General features: G+C 49.0%; 1 protein-coding gene across 1 annotated transcript; it reads right to left on the bottom strand.

Moving 5' to 3' along the window:
- Positions 1-1,567: 1,567 nt before the first annotated feature.
- Positions 1,568-12,176, bottom strand: LOC110200816 (uncharacterized). Its single transcript, XM_020976214.2, is given in 8 exon segments — positions 1,568-2,748; positions 2,751-2,836; positions 5,028-5,201; positions 6,362-6,899; positions 6,902-7,181; positions 7,183-7,241; positions 8,648-8,784; positions 12,032-12,176. Coding segments are annotated over 8 exon segments (1,374 nt in total). The 5' UTR covers positions 12,106-12,176; the 3' UTR covers positions 1,568-2,722.
- Positions 12,177-12,339: the final 163 nt, after the last annotated feature.

Genomic DNA, 12,339 nt, shown 5'->3' with positions numbered 1-12,339 from the left:
CAAAGGGCTTTCGAGCCATTATTGCATTTTATATAGAACCTCATTTGATCATTGGGATCCTTTCTAGCATAAAATCTATGGTTCTGTGAGCCACCTATCATCTGAGGACAGTCTGAGGGCAGCCTAGGTGGCCATAGAAGAGATGTAAATATCTATATACGGCTGTGAATGTGTATTCGTACACACATGTATATATACACATATGTGCACATATACATATGTGTGTACATGTGTGTGGCTGTTGGTTAGTAATTTTTTAGTCATGTCAAAATCTTAGTGACCCTATCTGAGGTTTTCTTGGCAAAGATACTGGGGTGGTTTGCCATTTCCTTCTTCAGATCATTTTACTGATGAGGAAACTGAGGCAAACAGGGTGCAGTGACTTGCCCAGGGTCACACAGCTAGTAAATGTCTGAAGCTGGATTTGAACTCAGAAGGAGTAATCTGACTCCAGGCCTGGAGCTCTATTCATTGTGCCACCTAGCCATGTGTACCCAAACACATACACATGCATACATATTATTTGTAACATATATATATTTGGTTGTATTATAGATATATAATGTAATGGGTGTGCTGCTAGCTGATTGTTTAGATTTTCAGTGTGACCATCTGACCTCTGGCAAACACTCCAAATCAAGGCTTTTTTGTTTTCAGCATTTAACGTAAGACAGTGTTGGAGAAAATGTTAGTGGTACAAATTACACTTCTCTGATCCCAGTGGCTTAAGTACCTGATTGATGGTGGCATATACGGGGTCCTGGCATGCAGTTCTAGCCCCTGTACATATACTGTGCCCAAAGACACGGGGGAACAGCCAAGTGTTGTATATGTGCATGAATGCACCTGTGCGTGTGTGTCTATATGTCATTAGACCATAAGCTCCTTGAAAGCAGGGGCTGGCTTCTGCCTCTTTTTGTACCCCAGTGCTTAGCACAGTGCCTAGCAGGTGCTTACTAAGTGTTTATTGACTGATTGTATAGTGAGCGTGTATAAAAACCTTGGGGTTTTCCTGTTGCCGGTTGGCCCCAAGCTATGTCTCCACCTCTGTGTGTGTGGTGTGTGTGTGTGTGTGTCTCTCTCTCTCTCTCTCTCTCTCTCCATCCTCCTCCCCCTCCCCCTCTCCCTCTCTCTCTCTCCCTTCTCTCTCCCAGTCAGCGCAGAAATCATCACTTAGGGACAATCACAACCCAGAGGCGGCTGTTTTCCCCCCAATATGATTTTCACCCAAGTGTCTTTGGGCCCAGCAGGTATGTAGACTGTGACTTAAAGCCACTGGGTTCAGTAGATGAAAGCCCTTTGCAAACCAGACTGAAAACTTTCCTCTGCAAAGCCGCCAGCATCAAGCAGGGTGCTGGGCCAGAGACTGGGGCTGCAGCGCCACCTGCTGGCCACAGAGCACCTCTGACTCATTTCCCACCCGACCTGCCCCCTCTACGGGTTCTGGTCCATTTGTTCCTGGTGCAGAACACTATCATTCAGGGGGAAAGCTGGTCCCGTGGCATTGCCCACCCCCTTTGGGGATGCTGTGTCCTGAGTTGCCAGGCAATGATCACATGAACGCTCCTCGATAAGAAAACAATGGGTATATTTTCTGATGTCTAATCAAAGACAGGAACACTTGTTGGGATTCTGTTCGTCAGTCCCAACATGATTGTCCCCGCTGTAACCTATAAATAACCCCAACCTTGCCCCAAATGCCTAGCTTTTGACCCAGCCAAACATGTAAGTAACAAACATAATTCAAGCGTCTAAATGTTAGGGGGAAAATCACACGACAGCGGCAGTCTGTCTGCTTCTGACGCCTCCCTTGGACAGCTGATCAGACACGGCACACACTTTTGTAAACCCCAAAGCACCAGCAAGTGCCCGGTCCATTCAAACACTATTAATCAGAACTTTTTATTTAATCACGTTTGTAATGTGGCCAACACCAACACCAGCAGCTCCTGTCCCATGCTTTGCAGGTTAGCGCCCTTCCTCCCCTTCCAGGCTTGTTAAATATTAACTCATTCTTCCAAGCCTAATTCCATAGCTACTTTGTCCAGAGAGACTTCTCTGATCCCTAGCCCGCACCTCCACCAAGCCCTGGCTGGCAGCAGCCTTCCTCTGGACTCTCTGGGGTACTCAGCTCATACTACTGTATATTCTGGTGCTCTCTGTTTATCTTATCCCCTTGAAGAGGCTGTGAGCTCCCCGAATGTCATGTCAATGACAGAGCCCCACTTGTTATTTGTTTTACCAAACTGAATGAGAACAAGGGTTGTCCTAGCTACACTTTGTATCTCACTTAGCAATTAGTGACGGTAGGTATTTAACAAGTGCACTTTGAGCCAGTGAATGAATGCACAAACATCTCTCCAACAGAAGCCAGCCCTTCTCTGCTGGGTTTTAGCAGTGGGGATGAGAGAGAGAAGCCCATGGCTCCTTTCGGCTTCAAGTTTCTCTGTTCCAAGATGAGACCTTCCAGTCTTTGTCCAGTCAGTGAGCACAGCTGACCCTTCCTCCCTCTCTCGAAGGAGGTTCCTTTGGGGTTTGGGGTCTCCATTCTGGGAGACAGTGGCCTCCTGGCTCTCCATTCCACAAGGCCAGAGAACCCTGGAGAATTTGAAGGCTTCAGCCTATAGCTTCATTAGCCTTCCGACGCCATTACTGATCATCCTGCTGGGTTAAAAAGGAATCCAGGTGGGCAGGCAGGGAGCGCTTATCGAACTCCTTGGCCTCAGAAGCCAGTTCCTGTCTGTAGTCACAAAGCAGCGGTGACTTGTGGCTATTCCTCAGCCTCTCGTTATGTTTGTGGGCCTCATAATGGAACTGGGAGCTTTTCATCTCATACCTGAAAATCAGAAACAGCTGTACTGGCCCACAGAGCCGTGACAGAGCACAGGTAGCCAGACTCTGAGTGGGGGACCCCCCGAGCTGTCAGGGATGAGGTGCTGGGAGCAGAAGTGCAGCCAGAGTGAGGAGCACGCCATCCACGGCCTACCTGTTCATCCCGCATTAGACAGTCTTTTAAAGCCGCATACTGTAAGGGGGGCACAGGGGACAGGGAGGAATTGCCTCGTTCTATAAACAGTTGTCTAGCTCTATAAACTCCCTGTTTTATTTGATCTGAGTGGCTCCTTAGCACAATGAGTTTGCACAGCCTCCCAGAATTTGCTGTGTGGCATTATTACTTTTGTCCTTTTAATTCTCATTCCTGAGCACGTGGGCCTAATGAGAAGATGACGACAGCTACTTGGAATGTGCCCCTCCTCCTTTGCCGAGGGGCCCAGAGCTGAGAGCCCACAGCATTTGTCTCTGGAGCTCAGCGAAGGGGGAGGGCACAAGATCTGCTGAAATAATGAGGGCTAGGGTGTTAGTTTATTAAATTTGATCTCTGCCCCAGACCATCTTGCATCTGGAAGCGGGACTGCAGACATCTTCCAGACACTCTGAGCCCTTGGAAGGAAAGTATTCACTCAAGGTATTAGGGTGGGATTATATGTTCCCATGTCGTCATAGGGCAGCCAGCAGGCTGGGCACTCCCCTGGGTTTCTAATGGCATGTGAAGTCAGGAGTGTGACCAGCCATGTGTGCGGTCGACCGCAACAGGGGCCAACATGGTGCTGATATTTTATGTGGGGCTTCCTCCTTTGGGGAATGAATGGTTTCTGTAGAAACAGAGTAACAAACACTGTCAAAATTCTTCTAGAACAAACACCCTAGTGTCTGACTTGGGGCTGCAGGGCAGCTGGGAAACAAAATAGAACAGAATGCATCTGAAATAACAACCTACTTGGAATATGGACAGCATTTCTCCCCAGGAGCAGAATGCCTCAGCTCAGTCAAACTTTGAGCCTCATTTGTAGTTCACAGCTCCCTAGTGCAGCTGTCCCTCCATTTTTTATGGGCTATGTAACTTTTTTCCAAGCAGAGACTATGTCTTTTGGCACTTGGCACTCTGCCTCTTAGACAGGGTTGCCTAGTAGCATCCCGTTACTGGGCATAAAGGAAGAAACTCGAAGGTGAGGCCAGGTAGAGCCCAATTCACAGATCGAAGGCTTGGAGGTTGAAAGACCTCTCTAGTGGCCTGCAAACGGGAGATGGGGATGGAGAAGTGGGCAGCAGAGGAAGATCAGAGCCCATCTCTCAAGCTGCAGAGAACAGGTAGCCAAGCACGCCTGTGGACCAGTCCAAAACAGGTGCCCTTCTGGGGAGGGGAATGGGAAATGGAACTAGCTGGTATATCAAGAAATCTCAGGACTGAACTTCCTCTAGAACAAGGCTGACAGCAGGGGTAGGAGGGGGGCACGGCACCGTTGCCATGAGCCGCCATCTTCCTTCTGGCCTTACATTGGCATGAATCCTAGGCAGGCCAAGGAGCCATCAAGGCTCCTCATGCTTGAGCAGAGGCAGAAAACTGGTCACCAGTATCTCTTGCATGGGCTGGGAGTCTTCATATTGATGAAAAGATCTTTAAAAAGTATTTTTTGCCATTTAGAGAATTTGACTTGGTCACCCCTCAGGGCACTGGATGCTGCTGGTGGGGGTCGTCCCTGGTGTGGCCAGCCCAGAGACAGCCTCCCTGAGCTCTCTCAGGCTGGCTCACAGACAGCAGGCCCACAGCCTGGAAGAACCTGCTGGAGCTTAAGGTCTCCTGACAGAGCCTGTGAAGACTCCCAGTTCCCTCCATACCACGATAAGGCTTAAGAAGAGAGCTTCAGCAGGGCTCCTTTGCTCCTCCACGAAAATTAAGACGCAACCTGCTAATTACCCTGGGTGCTTTAAAAATGTGGGTGAAAAATGATCCTCAATAAAGGCCCTTTTTCGATTCTACAAGGAGCAGGAAGAGGTCCAACAGAATCCCACAGGAAAGAAGAGTCATGGAGCTACAACATGAGCCACCTCCCAGAGCATCCTGGGGGATACAGGAATGGCCCGGGTGGTACCAGAGGGGCGTGGCCTCATGGGAGGCAGGAGCGTCCCTTGCTTTCCAGGGCACCGCTGACCATGACAGCGGGCCCCAAAGGAGGGGTAGCACCTACCACTTGAATTTGGGGCCTCGGGTCCGTTCCAGTTCTTGCTGCCTCGTCAGCTCCAACACCCACTCTTCCTCTGCCCGAAGGCACTGCAAACGGAGTCGCCTCAAGGCTTTCTGAATGGGGGCCGTGGTCCCCAGGGACTGATGTACATGCCCTTCTTTGAGGGTCTGGAAGAACCTGAAATGAACAGACTTGGGGTTCTAAGCTGTCATGGTACCCTGTTTCTGGTTCTGGACCCCCATAGCCACTCCCCAAGTTTCCCTTGCCCCATCTGACTTTATTAGCCAAGGAATCACTTGCCAAACAATGGGTGTGCTAGTGACTGGCCTTAGGCATGGGTGCCTACCTGAACTGTATCACCCTGTGGCATCTGGGCTGCAGTAGGTGCCTAATAAATAGTTGCTGAATTATTGAAATGAGCATTTTAAATCTTGGGTTTTGTTTTTCCAAAGAAAGATTATCCTTTTTTTTTTTAAACACCAGCCATTTCTCACAAACACCCAAACAACCACAAACCTATGTTTTACATGACTACACATGTATAACCTATGTCAAATTGCTTGTTGTCTCAGGGAGACTCAAAATTTGGAACTCAAAATTTTTTTTAAAAAAAGCACGTCAAAAATTGGTTTTACGTGTAATTGGAAAAAATAAAATATTATTCAAACAACCACAAGCCGCTTTCCCTCATACAAAGTACATTCCTCAAACAAGAATTTACGGATTGTTGACACAGCTACTAACTCGGAGGTAATGGTCTCATCCAGGGCGGCTGGAAGGGGCTCATCACTGAAGGGTCCCAGGGAAGCAGCTCCAGGCCCTGTTTCTTTGAAAGCCACAACTGGCCAATGGAACAGACCCGCTTAAAGATGGAAACCAGGTTTTGGGGCAAAGAAGAGATACCTTCATTTCAGATTTTTAAAAATACCCCCCATTCCCCCACAAAGTGGCATCTTGCCGAGCAAAAACTTGGTGAAAGTCTGCCCTGAGAATAATGCTTTCTCTGAAAGATGTGGATACAACCCCTTGCTAAGTTTGAAGTCAGCTCTACATTTATGGGACAAATCGCACCAATGTGACAGGAAGGGCTGGGGAGTGTGGGGGGGGAGTATCTAGGAGCCAGAATACAGGACCTGGTAACCGGGGCTGGGGCTGGAATCCTGCCTCAGATTCTAACTGTATGACCCTGGGCAAGTCACTTCCTCAGAGCCTTAGTTTTCTCAGTTTACAGATAGGAATACAGCATTTACCTCCCAGGATAGCTATATGTCTCCAGATACTACCTACGAAGGGGGGTCTGCAATGTGAAAAGGGGGTAGCTGTATTCTGATTGTTACCTTTCGTTCATCTCCTGAGCCAGGGGAGAGGAGATTCCAGGCACAGGAAGGCAGTAAGGGCTCCACGAGTGGTCCAGGACTTCTTCCTCCCTGTTTTTGGGGGGCATGCAGGCCCGGGGGGCAGCCCAGGGACCAGTTTGAAATTGAGATGATCTGCTGAGAGCCGATTTCTTTCTGCTTCCCCCGGGCCGGATGAGCTGAGGTGGGGGCTGTGCACAAGCATTGGCTCTGGCTGAGGTGGGTCTCCAGATGGGCCTGGGGGACTGGGAGTGAGACCGGACCCATCGTGTCCTTTTGGAAGCCGGGGAGAAAGAATGGGATCGGGTGAGAGAACGAGACCTGCCTCTGGGTTTTCTGGGAGAGCCGCCTCTCCTCTGGGGAGAGCAGGACCTCACTGGGATCTTAGGAGGCAACAGAGACTTCACACCAATTACATGAGGTGCCCCTAGTTTAGGGGGGAAGGACTGTGCTGGGGACCCATCCATCACCAAGGCCACAGAGGGCAGACAGCTACTGCTGGACACCTCACTTCCCAGAAGCCTGCTCTGGAGTTGCCTGGAGCTTGGGACCTCACTGGAAGGCCTAAAGTCCTAAGGTGTGAGCCTTTTCCCAATGGTCTGGCCAAGCGCAGGGGACTCAGAAACTGTCCCAAGTCCATAGGTGCCCTCTGCCCCTCAGGAGATGGGGTACATCGATCTTCAGACCACTGAGATTGAGCAGGACTACAGAGGCCCATGGCATCCAAACCAGAGACATCTTCAGTGTCAGAGTCAAGACTCAAGCTGGGGGCCAAGCGTGGGCGCACTTGGACTTTCAGCTTTCTGTAAACTTTCCTCCAGGTCGTCAATGGTGGGACTGTCCTTCTGAGAAGACAAACTAGCTGCACAATTGGAGGGGAAAGACACGATATAAGATCTTCTAAGTCACAGGATTCCATGTCATTCAGTTACTTGTGACAGGATGCTGCATCATCCCAAGCTCGATCCCAGGTTTTCCTAGTCACTGTGACTGGCCCAATAGAGGAGAGAACTGCTAGGGCACTTTCCAAGTGGAGCTATGTGGACACCTCAGAATGGCTCTAAGGCCTGAAGACACAAACAGGACTTCAGGCCCCACTTAAGGAACTCGGTCAAGTGCATTCATGTCACATTAGACAGGAAAAATGGTGGGACTTTACTGTGTGTCAGAGGGCAGCCTGGGCAGGCTTAGCTCTGGTTTTGGTTATGATTCTTTGAGAGCAAAAGCCTCAATACCTTATTCTGTAATAAGCAAAGCATGATGATACAAAACGAAGCTGCATTAAAGGAAATGATCATTTAAAAAATTTAACCAAGTTATTTTATGCTTTAAATGGGGGGGCGCTGAGGGTATGTCTATTAAATAGTAGACTGACTTGGTTCCATGCCCCTCAGAACTTGGGGAAGTTCATATATATTCATATTTGGAGCTCCCACCCTAGGGCCCAGCTCTATTTTGTGGTGACCAAGTGAGTGCAAGCCATCCCACTTGGCCCTTTATAACTACTGCCTGAGCCCAGACACCTGGCAGCCAGCCCAGGCCCCACAGCCTTGGACACAGCAGTCAAACCAACAGAACCCTTCCTTCTGGAATGGGCACTGCTCTCCAGCCCCTTGCCCTGCCCTGAGGATCACCTCAGAGGCCCCTGCTCTGCCCCTGCACTCCTCCTCCCCCTCAGGTGCTAGCTCTCTCTCCCTCTCCCTCCATCTCTTTCTTCTCCCTCTCTCTCTCTCCTCCTCCCTCTCTTCTCTCTTTTTTCCCTTTCTCTCTCTCCCTCCCCCTCTTTGCTTTTTCCTTCCTCTTTCTCTTCCCCTTCCTCTCCTTCCTCCTCTTTCTATCCCTCCCTTTCTCCCTTTCTCTCCCTTTTTTCCTTCTCCCTCCATTTTTGCTCTCTCTCCCTCTCTTTTCTCTCTTCCTTTCCCTCTCTTTCCCCCTCTTTCTCCCCTTCTCTCTCTCTCTTCTCTCTCTCTCTCTCTCTCTCTCTCTCTCTCTCTCTCTCTCTCCCTCCCCCCCTCCTTCTTTAGATTTTTCATTTTACCTTTTTCAGGACCTCTTCTTTGCACTTGCTTCACCCTCTCTAGCATTATCATTATTTGTCTTTGCCCTCCCCCGATTAGATTGTAGGCTCCCGACAGCAGAACCTATGCTCCTGACATTGCCCCTGTAATAGCATATGGTGGGCATGCCCTTCACAAACATTCCATTTTAGGGATAAGGGTCTGGCTCCTTCCGTGTGCCCTGATGATGCCTGGGCTCACTCGTCCTTACCCATTTCTTCCTCTTGAGTCCATGAAGGGTTTTCCAGGTTGCCCAGAGGTGCTTGGTTCTTGGCTAATTCATGAGAGTTATGATGTTGGCCAAGGGCAGTTTTCTGGGTATTACTGAGAAATTCATTTCGTTTCTCTCTTCATAAAAACAATACATACAGAAGTAATTATCTTAGGAGGTTAAGCATTTCCTCCATTTTGTTCCTTCTCTTGGTGTTCCTCTTATGCTCGGGCCCAATCACCCCCAATCGAATTTCTGTTCTGTGCTAATTCAGTGGAGAACATTCTAGTTGTCTGCGAGGATGATCAAGAAGAGGCAGTAGATTAACTAAGAAAGGTCTACTGGGGCCTAATTAGGGCAATGGGGATAGCCTCGCTGGTAGCCACTGGGGAAATCCTCAGTTCTATAAGCCCCTGGAGTTCTTTGCTTCCAGGCCTGTTCCCATTCCTCTTCTTTTGGTTCACCTGCTTCTCCTACAGCTCCCTCCAGAGAGGAAACATTCTTACAAGGTACCCCAAGGGTTCTGGGTGGCACAGCAGATAGAGCGCGAGGCCGGGAGTCAGGAAGACTCATCTTCCTAAGTTCAAATCTGGCCTCAGACACTTACTAGCTGTTTGACCTGGGCAAGTCACTTCATACTGTTTGCCTCAGTTTCCTCATCTAGAAAATGAGCTGGAGAAGGAAATGATAAACCACTCCAGTATCTTTGCCAAAAAAACCCAAATGGAGTCACGGAGAGTCAGACACAACTGAAAAACGACTGAAACAGTTCTTGGGAACTTTAGCTGGCCTCTTCCAGCAGATTCTTATATTGGTATACACAGTCTCCCTCTCAACAGACTTTTCTCATCCTCTGGAGTCAAGGCAAAAACACAGGTAAGTGATGACACTGTGGTTTCATTGGCATCTTAAAGGAGAGTCTAAGCTCTTTGCGTGTCCCCAAGAACCTTCCTTCCTTGCAAAGGAAGGTTGTCCTGGCAGTTTTCTCAAGGAATGATGGGAAATACCATTTCTGGAGTCAATGTATAGTTCTTTCTCTCAGACCAAAAAAATCCTCTCACACCAGACCCATAACCCCAATGCACCCCCACTCTTTCAGCTATAGGAAACAGGATGATTCTGAGGGGAAACTTACAAAAAGTAGGGAATAAAATCATTTTTGTTTATTTGTTTGGGGGCCGAAGGAAAGGGTAAGAAAATCTGCCTAAGGTCCTGGAACATTTTACTTGTCAGCGTGTGCTTGGGAGTTGGAGGGACACTGCTCTGAGCCACATACCCCACCTACAGCTAGGGTTAGGATTTGCCCTCAGGAACATCATAGCTGACTCTCACACTTCCCCACAATAGCTGTTCCAAAAGGCTCCTTGTTTGTTTGGGGTTTTTTAGGCAATCGGGTTAAGTGACTTGCCCAGGGTCACACAGCCAGTAAGTGTTCGAGGCCAGATCTGAATTCATGAAGATGAGTCTTCCTGACTCCAGGCCAGCCACTCTGCACCATGGCGCCCCCTAGCAACCCCTAAATATTCATTTAGTCACACAGCCTGTTTGACTGAGCTGATAAAGGGCTGTCTTAAGAATCTGGAAGTCTTGGGTTCAAGCTCTGACTGCCACATTCTAGCTGTGGGACTGTGCATGTTTCATAACCTTGCAGTGCCCCCAGGTAGCTACAAGAATCTAAGTGGTGGGACAGGTCCAAATCTACATCGGTAGAGAGAGTTGGCTTATTGTGAGTTCTCAATCCTCCCCAAATCATAGGTCTAGTCCAATGTGTCTTAGGCAGTAAGGATATGCGCCCCCAAATGAAACAATCCCTGTCTCAGGGAATTTGCATTCTATCAGGAAGAGACAACATGGATACACAGAAGTAGATAAAAGAAAACCAAGGTAATTTTCAAGTGGAGATTCTACTTGGGGGGGGTGGGATGGGAAGAGTGGTCCAAGAAAGCCCTCAGGAAGGAGACAGCATTTGAGTTTCATTTTGGAGGAGACAAGGGATTCTATGAGGCGGCTATGTGGAGGAAGACTCCCAGGTCTACCTATCAAGCCCTCCTTACTCTCCTGAACTCCAGTCCCCCATCAACAACTGCCTGAGTGGACATCTCCATCTGGATGTCCCATCGACATTTCAAATTTGACCCATTCAAAATGGGTCTTCCCTTTGAGTTCTTTCAAACTTCTTGGCGTCATTCTCAATTCATCCTTTCCTTTTCCTCACCTTCCCCTTCCCCCTCAACCAGGGTCCAATCATTTGCCAAAAATCATATCAATTCCACTTCCACAATACATATGGTATCCCTCCCCTTCTCTCTACTCACCCAGTCCCAACCTCAATCAGGTTTGAATCACCTTTTACTTGGATCATTCCAATCCAAAGATCCAATAAACATTCATTGTAAGTGCCTCCTAACTGTACTCCTGTCTAGCAGTCTTTCCCTTTTCCAACCTATCCTGTCTGTACACAATTGACCAAAAAAAATCTTCCTAAAGCAAAAGTCTGCCCACATTACTTCCCTTACTCAAGAATTTTTCGTGATTCCCCCTTGTTTTTAGGATAGAAGAGAAACTCCCCAGTTTGATATTTAAAGTCTCTCAAATGTACCTTCAGCCTACTTTTCCAGACATCGTACATTACTCAACTTCATTTACCATAGATTCCCGACAAACTGCTCTCTTTGCAATTGGCATTCCATCTCCCACCTACATACCTTTGTAGAAGCTTGTCTCTACGCTTAGTATGCTCTCCCCTCTCCCCTCCTTCTCTTAGAATCCCTGGCTTCTTTCCAGGCTAAGTGAATTCACCTCCTCAGCCTTTAAGCGTTCCTCCAGAATCTGGAGATGTTAGCAGTGCCTCCCTCTTCCCTGCTGAAATTGCTTGGTATATATTTTAGATTTGTAAACCTTTCTTGTAGATACATAGTTACTTATATGTATCTCCTCATTTGAGTGAAGCCAGGGCAATTTTTTGCCTTTCTTTGTATCCTCAGCACTTATGGCTCACAGTAGGCACTAAACACTTGTTTAATTGTACCCTCCCCAGTAGAATATAAGCCCCTTGGCGGCAGGGAGTATTTCAGTTTTGTCTTTGCACCACTTGAAACTAGCACAGCCGCTGCACTTAACAAATGCTTGTTGAATGAATGAATGTACGAATGAATGCAGGCTCAGCTCTGGGTCCACCTCTTACAGGAAGCCTTCCCTGGTCGCCTCCGTTGCTAGTGCTTCAGACCCTGATTCTCTGGGTGACTTTGAGTTCCCTGGTTCCACTCCCTGGACCTCAGTTTCCCCTTCAGTGCAATGAGAAAAGTGGGGTGCATGGGGCTCAGTGATCTCTAAGTACTCTCCCAGCTCGGGCGGTCTCCGGTTCCTCTTGCCGCTCGCACTCACCGGAGCGGGGCCCGGTGCCCGCGCAGCACGAAGCTCAAGGGCTCCCGGGGAACCTGCTTCTTCGCAGCCTCCATGGCCTGAACACTGCCCGGCGTCCCCTAGCAACGGCGCACCGCGCTCCTTTGTTAGGCGGAAGTGATGACACGGGCACGCGTCCCCTTTCCGGCCGTCACGCCCTTGCGCGTTCCCTCTCGGCCTCCGTTGCCGGCGACCCCGACGACCCCGCTCGGCCCCTCCCCCACCACCTTTCCCCTGGAGTCGCCGGCAGCCAATGAGCTGCTGTAAGCCCGAGCCTCGCTTGCCGGCGA

The sequence above is a fragment of the Phascolarctos cinereus genome, unplaced genomic scaffold, assembly GCF_003287225.1.
Source record: "Phascolarctos cinereus isolate Bilbo 61053 unplaced genomic scaffold, phaCin_HiC Scaffold_726;HRSCAF=1367, whole genome shotgun sequence".
In the NCBI taxonomy this organism is placed as follows: Eukaryota; Metazoa; Chordata; class Mammalia; order Diprotodontia; family Phascolarctidae; genus Phascolarctos; species Phascolarctos cinereus.
The sequence above is the reverse complement of the archived record's forward strand: the minus strand, read 5'-3'. Positions and strand labels throughout refer to the sequence as shown.